This window comes from Antedon mediterranea, chromosome 9, assembly GCF_964355755.1.
Source record: "Antedon mediterranea chromosome 9, ecAntMedi1.1, whole genome shotgun sequence".
NCBI classification, from domain to species: Eukaryota; Metazoa; Echinodermata; class Crinoidea; order Comatulida; family Antedonidae; genus Antedon; species Antedon mediterranea.
In genome coordinates, this window is record NC_092678.1 from 18,527,598 (window position 1) to 18,548,332 (window position 20,735).

Here is a 20,735-nt window from a genome sequence, read left to right on the forward strand (position 1 = left end):
TTCCAAATGTTAATGTCAAATTTCAAAGCGTTAACAGCTGACTGTCCTTTGGCTAATTGTTTTCAATCATTTATTTTTATATTAGATTAGACCTTCTGGAAGAACTTCCTATCTGGAAAACTATTCCAGGAAAAGGCAGATACCGAATAAGAATAGCCAGAGGAACAAACTTGAGAGGAATGAACGAATTTAGGAAGGCACAATGGAGAAACAGAAGAAATGGCAACTGGGAAAAAGTTATGTTGTACAATAAAGATGGAACGACAGGAGGACAATTGGTGATAAATACACGTAGTGAAGACATGACACGAGATAAATGGCAATAACTAGATAGGAGTTAAAGAAGTAAACAAAAATAGATCGACAGGAGGACAATTGGTGATAAATACACAAAGTGAAGAGAGGAAACGAGATGAATGGCAATAACTAGACAAGAGTTAAAGAACTAACCAGAGATAGAATAACAGGAGGAAAATTGGTGATGAATAAACGAAGTGAAAAAATGAAATGAGATGAATGGCAGGAACTGGACGAGAGTTCAAGAACTAAACAGAGATAGAACAATGACGAGAGGACAATTGGTGATGAATACACGAAGTGAAGAAATGAAACGAGATGAATGGCAAGAACTGAACAAGAGTTAAAGAACTAAATAGAGATAGAACCACAGGAGGACAAACAATTGGTGATGAATACACGAAGTAACTAAAAATAAAACTGGATGAATGGCAAGAACTGGGAAAGAGAAGAGTTAAAAAACTAAATAGAGATAGAACAACGACGGCAGGACAATTGGTGATGAATACACAAAGTGAAGAAATGAAACGAGATGAATGGCAAGAACTGGACAAGCATTAAAGAACTAAATAGAGATAGAACAACAGGAGGACAATTGGTGATGAATACACGAAGTGAAGAAATGAAACAAGATGAATGGCAAGAAAGAACTGGACAAGAGTTAAAGAACTAAATACAATTGGTAATGAATAAGACGAAGAGAAGAGAGGAATGAATGGAAAGGAAGATTGAAGAAATTAAACGAGATTAATGGAAGGAGGAAGATTGGTGATGAAATATTAAGTGAAGAGAAAAATAACAAACACAAGAGAAAAACAGGATTTGTGAAAGTCGGCTTGGCACATGCTTTTCGCTCACCACCTTCGATGTCTACATCTAGGCTTGTGATGATGAGGCTGATCTTGATCACTTCAATCACTTGTACAACTCTGTATTCCATTGGTATTACCGATAACTTAGGCTGTTTCCAATTATGGTAAGACCTTAGATTTTCTTACTTTTTTTTGCTTCAATCCAGATAATCACTAAATGGGGAAAAATGCTTTATTTATAAAACCAGTGATGTTTATCTTCCAATTTTTAATTTCTTTGGCGTAGAAGATTATTGAGAATGGAAAATAGAATACCGTAAGAAGACCAAGAAGCAAGAAATCTATAAATATACAGTAGTAGGCCTTAACATTAACACCTTTTTACTCAGGTAAGCCATATGGTGTTATTGAACAAATGTACATTAAAACACAATATATGATTCATAAACCTTTTACCCTTTAGTTAAAATTTTAAAACCTAGGCTGACAAAATACATAACAAAAGCCTAGCTATTCTACTGACATTTGGGGATATATTATGTTAAGGAGGCATCGTGCCATTTCGGCAAACCACAGCAAATGGAGCGTGCTTATGCCTTTTAAACGGCATTATAATCCAGAAATGAGTTAATAACTTCCGCACTCATTTGCCGACGTGCCGTTACCACGGACTATGTTCGCACAAAATCATTGTGTTGTTTAAAACGCGTTAAGAAATTTGACGGTTGGTGGCCTGCTAATAACAAACAGCCATGAACCTTTAGCAGACATACACGTTTTTCGCGCCCTTTTAAGTCGCATCGTCTACTGTCCACGCTGCATATATTTTGTACGCATTGCGAAGTTTCGTTTCATTTCAGTGCGCTTATGACGCACTAACCTCTGGCACGTGAAACCCAAAAATATATTTACGAGCCGGATGTACAGATAACGAAGTAATAAAAACAAATTGACCTACTCAATCAAATCAATTATGTTGGTTATTATTATAATTAAATTTCTTTTATTTCGGAAACATTTAATCAATATCTAATAAATTTAAAACAGAAAACAAAGAAAAAGCATCAGTTAGATTATAATATATTACTTCAGAAGTAACTTAACTGCAGCGCCAATTTATTTTTAACGAACCAGTACTTTGTGGAATCTTTCGTAACTTGTAATTTATTAAAATGTCCTTGAAAAGAAAGAGAAATAATTAATGTGTGATTGTCTAATAAACTTCTCGAATGAGCTGATTAAAATTATTATTTATCTTTATACCTAAATGACTTCCAAATGGACAAATCGGCAAATTGACAATAATCAGACTCAAACTCACGCAATATAAATATGTCAAACGCTAACCTATAGTATTTAGTACTACTTCCAATTTCTAAGCTAATTATATAAATAAATGGTATACGCTATCTGTTTTTAGAATTTATGAATGAATCTGCATTTAAAAAAAAACGTAATTAACTGGAACCAGGAAAGTCACTCTTCCTTGACTGAAACTCACGAATATCATTCACTGGGTCAATGAACCATTGCATTGAATCTAATCTAGCTAGTTCGTCAAACGATGATTTCTGTACTAAACAGTACCGTGCAGCATTGCTTTTACCATAATCGAATTGTTTTGAACAATAGCGATCATTTCCAAAAAAAGTTTTCAAAAGTTTGCTGCAGTAGTGTAGACTAGTTGATAAACAGTAAACTGTGCCTCTGTCTTGGTTGTTCTCTGAGCAAGGTAAATGTGTTTCTTGCTCCTTTGTTTGGTCACCTAGGTAGGACCGCGACAAGACGAAAACGTCCAAAGAAATTGCATTTTATCTGTCAGGAATTTGTATGATTTTGTTTTTTTATTTTAAATGGGCCTTGAGCACTCTTGAGTGGTGTGTTCGCTATAAAAATCTTGTTATTATTATGTTATTATCACTCACATTCCTGAGTATTTAAAGAGATAGTAATATACAACGGCCAATAAATTAATTACTTTATATATTTTGGGTATGTATTTTATCAAATAGATTTCTCAGTGCAGAAGCTTCCTCTGCCATGTCTTCATCTGATCTCCATTTCCCACCTTTCTTGTCTACATGCAGTTTATTATTATGCCGTTCAATCTGAAAAGATTGAAATATTGAAAAAATATTATCATTTGAATTGGAAATATGTGATAATGTTCAATCTGAAAGGATTGAAATACTTAGCATAATAAATTATCATTTGAAGTTGAAAAATGTGATAATGTTTAATCTGATTGGATTGAAATATCAACATTATTATTTTAATGTGATAATGTTCAATCTGATTGGATTGGAATATCAACATTATTATTTTAATGTGATAATGTTCAATCTGATTGGATTGGAATATCAACATTATTATTTTAATGTGATAATGTTCAATCTGATTGGATTGGAATATCAACATTATTATTTTAATGTGATAATGTTCAATCTGATTGGATTGGAATATCAACATTATTATTTTAATGTGATAATGTTCAATCTGATTGGATTGAAATATCAACATTATTATTTTAATGTGATAATTTTCAATCTGAAAGGAATAAAATATCGAACATATATTTTCATTTTTATTCTATATAAACAATTGAGTTCTTAAAGTAGTGCATTGTTGTGTGTAAATAGGTATAATGCGCCAGTTTACAGAAAACCTTTTAGGCCTAACCACATACAAATCTAAAAGAAATCCATTCTACTTTATTAGTTGATTTTTTTTAACTTAAAAGGATACTTTTCTAAGATAGCAATATCCTTAAATAAACGACGCAATTTCGGTAATTACGGTAATTACATCACTCACAAACCTAATAAAATAATGACAACATCCTTATAATGTGATTGGTGCAAATTACACCACCTACGGAAAAAACTGTAAAATGCACACGCTATCACATTTTTTTTATGTTACCACTATACAAGTGAAAGACATCACGACCATACCAGGATATTTTACAACTCTAATTAGAACAGCAAAACATTGATAATTATTGGAATGAATCTGGAAAAGGTCAGGCTATTGTTGTTAATAAGCGACATAAAGTTGAACTCTAAATGCACGACTGCATTGCAATGGGTTTCTGGAAATGATGGTCATTATGATTTTTTCAAGGTTTTCAAAGGGTAGATACAGGTTAAACAATTTACATTATTTTAAATGCAACATTTGAAAAAAAAAAGTTCAACAAAAGCAGTGTGAATATTGTGTTCAGGACTTTTCTGTACTGTTATAAGAAAGCAATTTTACTGACACCGAGTAACTATAATAAAATTTGTATTTTTCAATGCAAATATTATAGGTAAATATATTATATAGTTTTCCTACAGAAATATTTCTTAAGTTTACATAAATGAGGGTTAATTTTTGTGATTTTCCTAGGAAAATGGTTTGGTTTATATACTTTTGTGTGTCCTAAATTTAAATAAATAAATTAAAATGGTCAAATAGCACCACTTTTAAAGAAAAAATGGACTCTCGTCACGTCACTTGTTCTGTTTAACATTTTTCGGAAAAATGTGTTATATCTTATAATAAACAACATAGATTTTAAAGCTGGATCTATCCTTTAAGCTTTTTCCAAGAAACTGTTAATTCTTTGCTTAAATAACTATTTTATTAATATTTATTCATTGATAATTATTTCTTAGTAAAATATTAATAACCAACCACAACAATTTACTTTCCAAGAGTAATTTCAAACAATAATTTGATAAAACAGTTACAGTTTTAATTAGTGATGTAATTTAAAGCATGGTTGCTTTGTAATGTTTTTTCTGGAACTAAGGTTATGCACTCTCTCCAAGGTTTCTATGGAATTACAAAATCATTCATTTTTTACGTTGCCACGTACAAAGAGCTACAACGAACAGAAAAAAGCAACTATATATTTTTCTTAGCTTCGCAGCTACTGGTTTAAAATTGGTATTTCTTATTTAAAATATACACCTTTTCAACAACATAATAACCTCACTTATTTTTCGACAGCCGTGAGAAGCAGAATGAAATTTATGAAATAATCTGTATTAGTTTGACTCAAATGTATGTGTATATATTGAGAATAATTTGATTATACCAAGTTCCCAACCAGTCATACTACATTAAACATTTCCTCTAGCTTATGCTTGTACCTACACATTCCAAGGTATTTTGGTTCAAATCCTGTGGGATACCATATTTGTTTTTCTTTCAATCATTATCATTAGAAAAGATTTTGTTAAATAACAAATTTATTATTGATTAATATTGAAAATTGTTATTGATCGCTATTGATTATTCTTTCTATTACGTACAACTGGAAAATGCTGTTTGATAGCTTTTGTATATATATCCTTATTATGATCATTATTAAAATATCTTAATAATATAAAACATTATTTCCAAATTCAAATGTAACATTGAAAACATTCAATCACTTTTTTTAATAAATGTTTTCTATTAAGTAATAATAAACCAGTTTAATTTTGTGAAGAAACAAAATTATTCTGACCCAAAAACAACTATTTTGTGATTAGATAGATTGCATTTGATGATCCGTAAACACAATTCAAGGCTACTGCTGTGTCTTGTCTTAAAAAAACACATTCTTACATAGAACCATGTAGAAAAAAAAAGTATAACTAAGAATCTACCTAAAGAATAATCTAAATGTTGGTGTATTTTATATGAATCACACTAGCTAGTAAGTCTAGACAGTAAGTAGGTCTCCAATAGTGAAGTTGTTGGTAATAAAAGAGAGAAAAACTCTTTTTCCATTTCATTGTGAAAATAATCAGATTCGCACATACAGTAGGCTTCCTTTAAATTAAATCTGCATATCAATCATAAAATGTAAAGTTTGAATCTTTATTGGAGTTATTCGTCCACTATTTTTTATTTAGTTTGATGCTTACAGTTAGTGAGCAGGTAACTAACCAAGGAGTACTAAAGATAAAGCAATCCAGCACTGCCTGAATGAACTGGAATAAAAGAAATAGAAACAGGAGGCACGGGTTAGAATAAGAATAGAAAACAATTAAAATAGCCTACTTGGTAGATATAAACAACTTAGGAATGCAGAAATAAATAATAAAAATACATATATAATTAGAATTAGTAAAGATGGATTGCTATGCACAAAATGTTAGCAGGACGGCACATATGCCTAAAGAGTTATATTTGGACCTACCAGAAATGACATCAATACAAAAGAGATGGATAAGTCAAAGGTGAAAAAGTTAAAGTTGACATGTTGTGGATTTGCTGAAAGAGCATACATATGCTGGATAGGAAGGAATGGAGGTCCAAATTTGAGGTCTGTCAGAAGATTGTGTTATCTATAGAAAAAGCTTATGTTTTAATACTAGGTATAACATACTATTATTTGGTTGGCTATCAAGGAACAGCATAAAATGTAGGGCATACTCTATGAAATGTGGCACACAATATTGATGTAATAGTTAAGGTCGTCAGATTTTAATAGTTTCGACACCTTCAAGAATTCTCATTCAGAAAACATGCCACCAAGAAAATTAGAAATTTACTTAAAACACACAGCATACTACTACAGTTGATATAATACTGTGGACTTTTCTAATTAATAATACAACATAAAAAGTAGGTCTAAACTAATTTAGAAATATGATTTCTGGAGTGTTATACACATCTCTAGTTTATATTTCATATAATCTTCCATTTAAACTTTTCACCTTGATTTAATGGAATAATCCAGGTCACTAACCAAAGGTTAAATACCTGTAGTAAATGATTAGTTTCAAATTAATTAGCTAATGCTTTTAATGAATAATGCTTTAAAAGAGTATATATTATTTTTATTTAGTTTTTCTCATACATACAACTTACTCTATAAAGAAAGTTTTACTTATCTAAAAGATGCATTAATGCATTAGTACATGCTACTTTAACAGCTCCATTTAAATCGAACCCGATTATGTGTGCAGCATCTTCACATATGGCATAATTTGTCAAGGATCATATGAAAATTTTGTAATAAAATGTCCCATGTATCACATGTAACACCTGTATTATGTTACGCTTAGGTTATGCATATGATGTCACATGTGATACTACGTGAAAATGTAAACAGAATTATAAATGTTAAAAAACGAAGAAAAAAGCTGTTGTATATAAAAAAAATCATTGCATAGCGTAAAAGCTCAGGGAAAGCATTTGCACATGTAATAATAATATCATGGATCTATATAGCGCCTAATGTTGTGAAACCTCTAAGCGCTGTACATAAACTAAAATGATGAAAGGGATTCCAACCATAACAAAAAAAAACTGAAGGGACAAACCTTCTTCACTAAGCAGTGATCGGTCTAATTAAAACCCGGTTAGCACCAGTAGGCGCCTCCTGCGCTACATGTGCTTTAGCCGCTTCTTAAACTCTGATATTGATAGGAAATATCAATAGAGGGCAGCAAATACAAAATGTTACCTCTGAATAAACATCGTCATTCCTTTCAAAATCCCCAGCTTTTCTTGGTAAAATATGAACATGCACATGCTGAAAGAAAGAACAACATACCATCGGATAGAGGCACTTTATTAAGTATCTGTAGACATGACAGATTTTAAGAAAGATTCTCAAGTAAGTCTAATTACAGTTTTTTTATCAAACTAAATAAAATTCTAAAATTGTATTGATTGGTACATACCTGAACGGTTTGACCTGCCTCTTCTCCATCCTGCATCATAAACAGAATTAAAGAAAGTTTCCAAATTTGTTGGAGATACTTATTTGTTCACTTTTTATTGTTTTTAACTTTACTTTTCCTACTTTCAAATAGATTTTTCAATAAAATTAAAATTTCCTGATTGGAAACAAAAAAAGTGTACCTGCATAGCCATGGTGAAGGAGGAACTGCGATGGTAAGTTTGAATTTCCGTTGAAACAAGTTGCACTACTTGGAAAAGGTCACTGACCTCATCAACTGTCATATCCCTAAATCGCTGCACCACTCGGATTGGTGACACAAGGACATCTGACAGAAATAGCATAAAAGAAAATTCCCCTTTTGATAAAAAGAAAAGACAATACACATGACACACACCCACCAAATAATGAATCAATCCTGAAGAACATTCTTTTCTTCTTTTGAATACAATAATTACCAATGAGGAGAAAAGTTTTTGGTTCCTCACCTAATTCCAACACTCAATTAAATTAGGTGTTTTAAAACTCTGTTTTGATTAAGATTTGCTATTTAACCAATTATTTGAAATTTGTCCTGTTTCTGCTTGCATGAAATTGGGATAATAATAATTTACCACAACCACAAGAGTTTCACCTGACATTCCTCTGCAGCCGGATGGATATGCCTTTCTCGCATCGGACTTGTCAACCACAAACGAGCCTGTGACAGACGTGGATAAACTCCTTCATAAAATCTTTGTTCGCGAAGCAAAGCCAAGAATTTGCATAAATCGGCAAATGTCAATAATTTATAGATTGATTTATGCCACTAAAGGATACGCCCTGGTAGTACAGGCTTCTTATTTACAAACGCAATCGACAACTTGGAGCGAATAAAACTTGTGATGTTTTTAAGACAAACCGACCAAATGAATAGCATGTTGATGATGCCGCAGCCATCGTCTAAAAAAGTAAATTCGTGCAAATAAAAAATTATAAATTAAAATATGATTTTTATATAGGTAAAACTAATACTAGACTGAACAATATTAATTACTACTGCGGGCCTAGCTGCTGCCTAAGGCAAGGATGGATAGGTTGTTTGCTATTGCAACCTAGTGAGAATAGATTGTAGGCCTAGATAAATATATTTGACAGGTGAAGGCTGCCAAACAGTCAGACCTAGCTTATATAGACTATTACTATAGTATACTGTAACAGTAGTACTATGCCTAGGCCTATATCCTTTTTATTCATAATTGAATTTAGCATTATTAATATTATTATTACATTACGTTAAAAAAAATGTTGGCAGTATACATATTTTTAAATTAGTTAATATAATAGATTCACTATCCATACTATTATTACTTAGTGTTAGGCCTAGATAAGCTAATAAGTTAAGGAAGGGCTGGTCAGGAGTGACAGACCTATACTAGAAGGCTATTGTATCTGGGATAGTAATGGGTAGCTAGACTAGAGGGCCTCTAGGCTAGTAGTAGTAGCCTATCTAACTACTACTACAGTACTAGTAGTAGAGGATGAGGCCTAGCAGTAGCTGGAGAGAGAGGCCCTCCTATAGGCTAGTAGTAGCTAGTACTAGGCCTACTAGGAGTACTAGTACTAGTAGCCTAGCTAGCTAGGCCTAGCCTGCTAAAAAGTTTGGCGCTAGCAGGACATTCTAGCATAACAAAATAACACCACCATAGTACTAATCATACTTCAACTTTGACAAGCAGAAACAACAATGTTATTTATTAATGTTGAACTATATTCAGTAAATTCCCAAACGACCACATGTGTTTGTTTACATTATCGTCGATTTTTCACGTTTTAGAATAGCGCCTCCTATAGATACCTAAAATCACAAAAGTTCAGATTTATGTGTTATACGCATGCGCAGACAGTTTATATGCATTGCAAGTAGTTAAACAGAAAAAAATAAATATAATAGCACTTTACTATTATTGAAACTTACTGAAAACCATTGAACGCCCAATGTACACGTAGTGTGGCATACGTGCAAAACATTTTGTTACTGATATAGGCCTAATCTTTATTTTTTGTATGAGAAACACACTGACTATTCGTGCCATTGAAGTCAGTATGAACATATTAACTAGTAGGCCTATTGTAGGATACTCGATATGTGTTAGGCCAGATGGTACAAAAAAATTGCCCTAATCTACATAAAAATAATATGTAAGTCTATTGTATTTCTGTAGTTGTTGTTTGAATTGTAAATAATTGTGAACAAGATACATCTTATTCATTGTTCATGCTCAACCGCGTCCTAGTATTTGATTTGTGTGAGTTATTAAAGGAAGTCGTTTCATTTCTCTATAATTAATGTTACCAGAATTAAGCGAAGCAACGCCAGGATTTTCCGACAGACAATATTAATGCGTATTATTTTACAGAATAGAAATGTTAAAGATTTTTTATTTTATTTTTTATTTTATTTATTCGACTTCTCACTAACTCAGTTAGTGGAAAGGATCTGGACCAACAGGTGGTAAACCCCTCTAAAATGGTCCAGTCCCAATTTGCACAGTGGCTGTGTGTGACAGTGGCTGTGTTTGTGTGGACAAGTACACCGGGGTAACCCCTACTCGTCTCGACAGATGAATCGAATTTCGAACTGTAGGTCTAGGAGGCTAGGTTTAGTACGGACAGTAATTTGAGCCGTGCTCTTCCCAAAATGTAGGCCTAAAAATATCTAGCTATCTATGTACGATCACATCAAGCAATTACTATTTGATTATCACTACACTTTGCAGGCTAATGTTCTCATAAAATTCCAATTGTTGCTTCTAATTCTCTCCAACTAGGTGCGCCGCCGCCAGAACCAACACATTGATGTGTTTATTGAATCTGTGGTCACAACGCTAATTCCGATTTTTCTTCTAGACGTGAATTATTCTTTTTGGAAATTATAACTTTTAATTGTTATTAATATACTGGTCATTGACAATCTTAAAATGATTCCTCTAGGCATGCTGCATCGAATATGATCATTATTGTCATAAGTGCAATTCTTTTAGTTTATTTTGTCTGTGGATTGTGTAAAATTGTTGAAATTATTACAACCCGGAAAAAAGATCGAGCCAATACAGCTACAGGTAGGAATCCATATTACATTTTGTAAACTAGTATAAGTAGGTATACTTTCTTAAGATAGACTTTTAGGGTGCCAATGAAAACATCATTAACTAAAGTACCGTAGTCAGCATGGTTTACCCTAGTCCCAGACTGTAGGGGAAAATCAGATAATGTCCCTGCCCAATCTCAGTTAGGCCTAGAAATGCAAACTAGAATGTAATTCGTTGTTTTAATAAAGAATGATAACCAGCCATAACTATTGAATTCTAGATACTGCATGAAAATATTTCCCTAAAGTATAGGCAAGTTTAACGTGGAGAACTCGCAAACATAACTTTCGATGTTTGACCTTTTTTCTCAGAATATCAAGTCCGAAGTATTTCTTCGAATATTAATTCAAGGTTCGATGACACTTTTTCGACTTTACAAAATGATTTCCCTCCATCTTACGATGAATGCATTGTTGCAGTGTCTACGAAGATAACGTTAGATGCACGTGTTAAGGATACACCTGTGTTACCTCCGTCATATGATGATGTTATGCAACATCTGCATATTTAACGTCAGTTTACAATGACGTCATATAAATAAAACTTTTATTATGCCATAACTTCGAAAAAATCGTTATCTATTACATGTATTCGAAAGAATGCACTTTGCAAAAAGTAAAAACATGTATTTTTTATAAGATTAACGATTTCCATGAAATCTCTCTTTTCTCGTTGATTACGCAAAGAGGAGCCTATTATACTGATATTGTACAGCATTTATTCATGCCATGTGATCTGCTACTAAATAATTTACAATGTTTGCTGTTTGGTTATTACCATAAACGCACATCATTACTGTAAATGAATCAGCAAAATTAACTAATAAAGATGTTTCATGGCTTTACACTATTATAGTTTATAAATATGAACTGACATCGTAGTCATAGCAAGTTACAACTACGTATTTAAGTGACTGTAACCATTTAGGCCTAGTGTAAAACATGTATGTTAAAAATACATTAAGCAGAAGACATAAGAACTATATTATCACACAGAAGAAGCGTAAAGCTCTATTAAATTAAAATTTAATTATAAAATGAGAATTTTACAGATTACAAAATTTTGTATTTTTTTAAAAACCATATTTAATGAGGGTAATCCATCCAGCAATTGCTCATCATTAGGGACCCTCAGAGGTTCACAAGACAAACATATACATAAGATGCTCTACATAAACAAAGTCTTATTACAAGTCTTTGTGTCAAGCTGCCATTATATTGTTGAATACCATTTGTCAGTGAGGCTGACGAAATTATTTTGAACTTGTAAATAAAGAATCATTGTGAAATATTATCATTGTAAATTAAACTAAAATTTTGTTTGTGAATTCCCTATTATTTCTTTGTATGGCTGTTCTTATCTTATAACGGTACTCTTCATTTCTATTGCTGTGCATACGGAAAATCGTGTAGGACGGGTTAAAACAACAATAGGTGTATTATTATAATGACAATAATTGGGTAAAAGGTGGTTAGAAACGTATATATTATTGACAAGTGATAAATTGATTTTTTTGTTGACAAACGAAGATAAAAATTGAGCTTTGGACCGTTGTCTTTTCTATGCACACGTTAATTCTACGCTCTCATATAACAAACGGACACAACGAAGAGATACTGTATACATTATTATTGCCGTTTATTGTACCAAATAAAAGCATAAATATAATTCTTATATTTTAACTACACAGGTGAGTAACGAAATCAAATAATTATGTTATATTGATCTATATAAATACTATTATATAAACTTATATATGCCTAGGCCTACTTAATTACCATACTACAGATAGTAATAATAGTTAAAAAGGTCAATAATGTTAATATATACTTTCCTCTTCAGTATGAAATCAAAATAGTTCTCTATGCAGTATCACTTTGGTGCACATACCTGTTATTTAATTTTATTTTTTAACACCCGTAGTTTTATTAACTACTGTAGGGACTATTAGATTAGTTTATCCGATATATTTACCGTTCAAATAGGCTTACCTGACTTCATAATGATATAATTGTACATTAGGCATATACGTACATAGCCTTTCAGGAATTTTACGAATGGAAAAAATTAATCTTGTTTAAGGTTACAACCTTTTTTTTATAACATTATAATTCTTTTTTAATTGGTTAGTTAAAATGTTGATGCACATGTTGTTGTTATCTGTCCAAAATAGTTTTGTTTTATATAGTATGTTTGTATGATACTATTATATTATATTTTATATTTAGAACGTTGGATGGCCTACACGTAAAATAAAACAACAATCATGTGAAAGAAAGTTCTATTGGTATGAACTCTGACCTTGTTGACCTACTCATTCTAATTGTCTTCTGGGTAATATTTTTGTACGTTTTGAGAGCACTAGACAAGTGTTTATCACACATTGAAGAACGAAATAGACAAAGGCACGAACGCCTAAATACAGGTAAAAATACATTTTACATTTAATGTGAATTATAGTAACTTCAGTGTATTTTTGTTTATTATAACAATGTATGGGTTCATGACTTTTATAGTGGGACACTTTAATCTGTGATTGGAATGTGTGTACAACATCCGCAAAAAATAAACACAGCATTTACTAAAACCACGAAGCAACTGGTTGCAACATATTATTATACATTCTTTCAAACTATTGGGGCCCAACAGGTAGGCTACCCGTTAGGTCTTCTAAATAGACATTAATGAAACAGATATCTCTTAGTATCCCATTCTTAATTTATTCCCACGGGCATATTCTTAAACTTATCCAAAAAGACTGTTCTTTATATCTTGGGGGAATATTTCCTAGTGTTAACGTATTCACACAATCGTCCTATTTATTTTATTTTTGTATTAAGCCTTATTTTAAAAGGATAACCCTAAATATTATATGCTGACAACCAAGAAAGAACAGTATTTGTTGTTGTTAAATATGCAATTTTAATGTCGCAAAATCGTTATTCGTTTTGATAAAAAATTAGATCGAAAAACAAATGATTTAGGCCTACCTAAAGAACTTTAATTCAAAGCAAGACGTGTTAAATTGCCTGGAAACAATGGGTTTTGTTGAACTTAACCGTCTATTTTGTCTTTCTTTTCTTCTAAGAAATTATTAAACTGCGAAATAGCCTATTTAAAGTCTTTTTTAAAAAATGTATTAATCTTCATTTTTCACAAATTCATCTTTGACAAATTCATCTTTGACAATACATTTGATAATAAACATTATTTATTTTCTTTGAGCTTAGTTCGTGAAGTACATGTAAACTGTGTGTTTCTCCAAGAAATTGAAGAGAACAACAGTATACCGCCATCTTACGACGATGCACAAATTATGTCGGATTCGGTATCTCTTTACTCGTACTCCACTGTTAGCCAGATGCCAATCCACAACGATGCTCCACCGGAATACGACAGGGTCATCCAAGACTGTTTTAGCAGTGGGGATTTGTCTTGGAATATTGTGACCCAGGTCTGAAATGTATGCCTGGCTAGCTAACTCAGATCGTGTACTGACTGTAGGACATCATTATTAATTTGAAAACTATTTTCAAAGAGAATAGCACAAATGTACAATCGAAGTTTGCCTAAATAGACTGGTGTTTTTTCTCAGGAATAAATAATATGTATATAGTAATTTAGAAACTTGTTATTAGTACAAAAGAACTATGTAAAATGTGTACTAACTCTACCGTATTTAAAAATATTCCATAATTAATCGTAAATCATATGGCAACCAAAAATGACATTTCGTAGGAATATTCTCATAAAGAAATAAAACACAAAAGGTAGGCCTACAGTTGTGGTTTTATAACCTCTATTGAAAACATAGCGTTCCATAGTGGTGGACTTTCTTGTATTCTTTCTCGTTCGTTTCACACGAATGTGTCTTCTTAATATAGGGATGTTCTTTATTGTAACTTGTAGATGTATGTGCTTATTATAAGCAGTTCTTATTTTTATCTTAATTTATGTTTTCTAAATACATATTTAGGTCCTTTAATTACACAATTAAGTATACTAATACTCTAAGGATATTTGGAAGTTGATAAAATAATGATTTATTATCAATTGTTATTATCAATACATTAGTACGTAATGTATTATAATATATTGTTGTTTGTGCCTGAAAATTGAATAAAAAAAAAAATATTAAACAAAATAAAATTTAAACCAACGTTTTTTCCGTATACTTTTTTCCCGGACCGTCTTTTCCGAAATTCGCCTTTGTGTACCCAGTGGGCAAAAATTGGTTGAATTAACGTTAATTCAACGTTATCTGCAAACGTTGAAATAACGTTGAAAAAGTGGTTGAAAATGAAAGTTTGCCTCAACGTAAATGTCAACGTTGAATCAACATAGAAATTATCAACGTTGAAACAACGTTAAAATAAGTAACGTTGAAATAACGTTGAAAAATGGTTGAAAATGAAAGTTTGTCTCAACGTAAATGTCAACGTTGAATCAACATAGAAATTATCAACGTTGAAACAACGTTAAAATAAGTAACGTTGAATTAACGTTGAAAAAATGGTTGAAAATGAAAGTTTGCCTCAACTTAAATGTCAACGTTGAATCAACATAGAAATTATCAACGTTGAAACAACGTTAAAATAGCTAACGTTGAAATAACGTTGAAAAAATGGTTGAAAATGAAAGTTTGCCTCAACGTAAATGTCAACGTTGAATCAACATAGAAATTATCAACGTTGAAACAACGTTAAAATAGGTAACGTTAAAATAACGTTGAAAAAATGGTTGAAAATGAAAGTTTCCCTCAACGTAAATGTCAACGTTGAATCAACATAGAAATTATCAACGTTGAAACAACGTTAAAATAAGTAACGTTGAAATAACGTTGAAAAAATGGTTGAAAATGAAAGTTTGCCTCAACAAAAATGTCAACGTTGATTCAACATAGATTATCAACGTTGATTCAATGTTGAAATTATTAACATTGAAACAACGTAATAATCAAGTTGAAATGAAAATTTGCATCAACGTAAATTTCAACATAGATTTAACGTTGAAATTATCAACGTTGATTCAATGTTGAAATATTAAAGTTAATTCAACATTATCCGCAAACGTTGAAATAACGCTGAAAAACTGTTGAATTAAAGTTTAAATTAAAAAAAATATCAACGTTGATCCATTGTAGAGTAATCAACCAAATTCAAGGTAGAAAAAATAACGTTCAATCAACGTATACAGATCAACGTTGATTCAGTGTAAACACATTTTTACCGTTGATTCAACATAGAAATTATCAACATTAATTTAACACAGCAATGGTTTAGTTATTAGAAGAACAGCTTATAGTAACACAACCAAAATAAATCAAGCTGAAATCTGGCATATTTTCAATGGTAATTGATTTGTTGAATTACTATATCCAATTTGAATCAACGGTTTTAAAGTAGTTGGTAGTAAAGTTACTGTTACGTCGCAGAATCCATCAATAGAGACATTTTATAAATACTGTATATCTCACTAATCTTTAATTTCTATAAAAACATAAAATAACATTTAATCAGGTGTTATCAAATCATCAGGCAAAATCCAAGCAACAATCAAATAATGTACATCCTCACTGACAGTTCTCAGGTACCAATGTTAAGTATAAAAAATATACTAATAACCAGTTTGTAATATGTTTGCCAACTAACATGATTGAATAACTATAAATATTGGCTGATTACAGTAAAACACAATAAATACAAGACACGTCACAGGTGCCTTGTGCTAATGTTGCAGAAGTCCAAATGATGGCAATAACACATTACTGTAATTGCATTGTTCCGATTAGTCAATAAACAGTTGCCTCGATTCCTGTGTTGACATTGTCCTATGGTTTCCAAAAGTGTGGCAATATTATTCTTCCAAACCTGAAACAAATTCAATCAAGTTACTGTAGTTTTAAACAAAAATAATACAGTAAAAAATTAATTGAAAGATTTATTGTCCCCAAAAAACATGAACAATGAAGATTAATACAATCATACTTTGAATACCTTGCCATTTTGCAATTTTAACAATTTAGATATTCACTTGCCGTAGAAAATAAACAAAAACAATAAAGATTTCACTTAACAAAAATACAAAATAAACAGTATATTTAACCAAAAACCAATTGTTTGTTTAAATTGTCAATTTCAGGTACAAATGCATTTTTTAAAATCTAATTTTTTGGTCAAAGTGAACAACTCTACAGTGACGGCATATTCAACAAAACATTAAAAAAAAAAATTGTTCAGTTCAATTATATCTTTAACACATTGTTCAAAAATCATACTGTACATAAACAAAAATTCAATTCAGAACATCATTTCACACTTACACGTAAAATATGCAATCAATTAAATTTATGTAAATAATATTGCAACACTGTATTAATATTTACGCCGTGGTTATAGGATTCCGGCACCGTAACTCAACTGCCCAGCGTTAGGGAATCCGACACGCTATTGCGCATGCCCAGAGCGAGGTAATCGGCGACTCTATTTTTGTCTACAACAGACTAAAGCGTGGTTCCCACTAGCGACACAACACAAGGACGTAACGCAACGCAAGTGAATTGACCAATCACAAGCGATGGCTTATTCGCTTGTGATTGCTAACTGTCTATAACTTCGCTTGTTATTGGTTAAAACGCTTGCGTTGCGTTTACGTCCTTGCGTTACGTTCTAGTGGAAACCAAGCTTTACAGCGATGGATCATTTTAATAGCTGCGCCACGGCGAACTAGCCGGCCTACATGCCTAATAATACTAGTAGGCCTACCAGCTAGATGTGACCATTGGGCCTATTTATTTCGTAATTAAAAAAGTCGTTGCTTCATTCATATATAAACTTTATGAATTATAATTAAATGACTAGTTTTAATTTTTATGATTTTTCAAGTACAAAATAAAAGATTTCATATAACGCATTTATACTGTACATAACATCATGCAGCAATCGTATACAAGTTGATTTGTTGACAGCAAAAAAAAAACCAGAACTGTTCGGGAGAAGTCTGTGTCGCAACGCTACGCTATTCATTTTCGTACATTTCTTGAAATACGCAAGCTGATTCTTATCAATATCATAATAATTATTTTAACGCGTGGTGTAATTATTAATTCATGTATGGAATGGCCTAGGCCAAGTTTCATCCATCGCTCTCTCCCCAGCGTGACGACTAACTAGGCCACAGAAAAGATATCTTTGGCTACGCAGTACATCCCTAGTTAACACTCCGACTCTCGGGTAATGTGGTGCGTGGTCTGTGGCACTAGTGCAAGCTATAATTATTCCGCACGACGGCTGCTGTCAACAAATTTCGCCGTGGCGCAGCTATTAAAATGATCCATCGCTGTAAAACTTGGTTCCCACTAGAACGTAAAGCTAGGACGTAAACGCAACGCAAGCGGAAAAAAAAACCAGAACTGTTCGGGAGAAGTCCGTGTCGCAACGCTACGCTATTCATTTTCGTACATTTCTTGAAATACGCAAGCTGATTCTTATCAATATCATAATAATTATTTTAACGCGTGGCGTAATTATTAATTCATGTATGGCCTAGGCCAAGTTTCATCCATCGCTCTCTCCCCCGCGCGACGACTAACTAGGCCTAGGCCACAATTTATTCAATTCAATATTAAAGTTAAGAACTATAAATACCAACCTTTTGTATATAAAAATATTGATCATCCATTAGATTTTTCTCGTTTAATTCACATAGAAAAGATTATAGGCCTACATGTACTTCATTATTTTGTACTCAAGCTAGGCATAGGCCTAAAAGGGCCTTACCTTAGCTAGGCCTACAATCTGAAATAAAGAAAGCGAGTAAGTTTAACAAATAGCCGTCCTAGGCTAGCATGTGTTTGTATACTATAATACTAATAATAGCATTAGCAGCTACTGTAGAAAGCCTAGCAGAAAGCTAGCTAGGCCTAGGGCCTAGGCTAGGCCAACTAATTATATATTGTTATAGGCCTAGGCCTATTTATGTATACTTTTGGATAAATAAAGAAAGTATTGAACTAAAGGCCTAATAGTACATACCATTTTATAACCATAATAAGTACAGTACTGTAGTTATCCTTGGCAAGGCAAATGTTTGCCATTGACAGGCATGATACTAAATGCTTCCACTAGCTAGGCCTAGTGAGTGAATTCAGTTCATCAGTTTGGCAGCCTGCCTAGCCTACCTATTATAGCCTAGCTAGCTCTGCATGTGAGTGTGGCCTACTAGACTAGAGGCTAGCTATTGATAAGGGTAAAATAGTCAAGCTTATAAATTAGTAGATTACAAATAAAAAAGATTGTTTTCCTACCTGAAAACATACTTATTTGACAATTTCAATGATGAGCCTTTTTTTTTCTACACACCACTACTACTGTAGGCCTAGCCTACGTCGAAGTAACTGAAATTACTGACACCAGTTTCAAAATTTTATCAAAACGAAACTAACCAATGACAAGCTCGTAGGCCTATCTATTCTTATGAAATTTGATCTTGCATGAAAGGATCATTCAATTTTCAACACAACTTCTAGAACATTTTTGTATTATACAGAGACAATAATATTTGCCAATCTAAAATTCCTAAATAACCAATAATCATTTGTTTTACAATAAAGGATGATAAAATAAACCGCCAACTGAAATCTAATGTTAATTTAACGTTGAAACATCAATGGCAACGCACTTAAACACATATTATTTAATATTAAACGTTAAAAACATGTCATTTTAACCAAAGTATTAAATAGAATTTATCTTTAATTTAACGTTTAATTAACATTGAAAAACAAAAATAATAATTGTTTGAAAAAACAACATAATTTCAAGAGTTTTTCAACGTTGAAAACATGTCATTTGAAAATGACAATTGGATTTCAACGTTAAAATAACGTTGGAATAACATTGAAAAACAAAAATAATAATTGTTTGAAAAAAATTACTAGTTAGAAATACAATGTTATTTCAACGTTGGATCAAAATTGATAAATTAACGTAAATTACTAGTTAGAAAGACAATGTTATTTCAACGTTGGAGCACCATTGATAAATTAACGTAAATTTCTTATTAAAAATACAATGTTATTTCAACGTTGGACCAACATTGATAAATTAACGTAAATTACTAGTTAGAAATACAATGTTATTTCAACGTTGGATCAACATTGATAAATTAACGTAAATTTCTAGTTAAAAATACAATGTTATTGCAACGTTGGATCAACATTGATAAATTAACGTAAATTTCTTGTTAAAAATACAATGTTATTTCAACGTTGGATCAACATTGATAAATTAACGTAAATTTTTAGATATAAAGACAATGTTATTTCAACGTTGTATAAACATTGATAAATTAACGTAAATTACTAGTTAAAAATACAATGTTATTTCAACGTTGGATCAACATTGATAAATTAACGTAAATTACTAGTTAGAAAGACAATGTTATTTCAACGTTGGATCAACCTTAATAAATTAACGTAAATTTCTAGTTAAAAATACAATGTTATTTCAACGTTGGATCAACATTAATAAATTAACGTAAATTTCTAGTTAAAAATACAATGTTATTTCAACGTTGGATCAACATTGATAAATTAACGTAAATTACTAGTTAAAAATACAATGTTATTTCAACGTTGGATCAACATTGATAAATTAACGTAAATTACTAGTTAAAAATACAATGTTATTTCAACGTTGGATCAACATTGATAAATTAACGTAAATTTCTAGTTAAAAATACAATGTGATTTTAACGTTGGATCAACATTGATGAATTAACGTAAATTACTAGTTAAAAATACAATGTTATTTCAACGTTGGATCAACA

General features: G+C 31.6%; 1 protein-coding gene and 1 long non-coding RNA gene across 3 annotated transcripts; both read right to left on the minus strand.

Annotated features, from left to right (window-relative positions):
- Nucleotides 1-2,175: 2,175 nt before the first annotated feature.
- On the minus strand, nucleotides 2,176-9,561 carry LOC140058780 (bis(5'-adenosyl)-triphosphatase-like). Of its 2 annotated transcripts, none has more exons than XM_072104522.1 (6): nucleotides 9,477-9,561; nucleotides 8,596-8,718; nucleotides 7,959-8,104; nucleotides 7,778-7,807; nucleotides 7,558-7,626; nucleotides 2,176-3,217 (listed from the first exon to the last, which is right to left on the minus strand). In XM_072104522.1, exons 2-6 carry the CDS (start codon nucleotides 8,693-8,695, stop codon nucleotides 3,089-3,091), a joined length of 474 nt encoding a protein of 157 aa, XP_071960623.1. In that variant the 5' UTR covers nucleotides 8,696-8,718; nucleotides 9,477-9,561; the 3' UTR covers nucleotides 2,176-3,088. The 2 variants fall into 2 exon arrangements, 1 of the variants encoding a protein (XP_071960623.1); XR_011847056.1 differs by having other exon boundaries at nucleotides 3,155-3,217; nucleotides 7,415-7,626.
- Nucleotides 9,562-16,368: 6,807 nt separating this feature from the next.
- Nucleotides 16,369-19,580, minus strand: LOC140058782 (uncharacterized). Its single transcript, XR_011847057.1, has 3 exons — nucleotides 19,213-19,580; nucleotides 18,558-18,703; nucleotides 16,369-16,777 (listed from the first exon to the last, which is right to left on the minus strand). It is a non-coding gene; the product is annotated as an uncharacterized lncRNA (long non-coding RNA).
- Nucleotides 19,581-20,735: the final 1,155 nt, after the last annotated feature.

Bases quoted from the DNA above. Each gene is read 5' to 3' on its own strand.
- LOC140058780 (XM_072104522.1), bottom strand. From the start codon at position 8,695: ATGCTATTCATTTGGTCGGTTTGTCTTAAAAACATCACAAGTTTTATT. The intron at 7,627-7,777 runs GTATGTACCAAT...TCTTTCTTTCAG, and splicing joins AGGCAGGTCAAACCGTTCAG to CATGTGCATGTTCATATTTT. The intron at 3,218-7,557 runs GTAACATTTTGT...CAATCTTTTCAG, and splicing joins ATGACGATGTTTATTCAGAG to ATTGAACGGCATAATAATAA.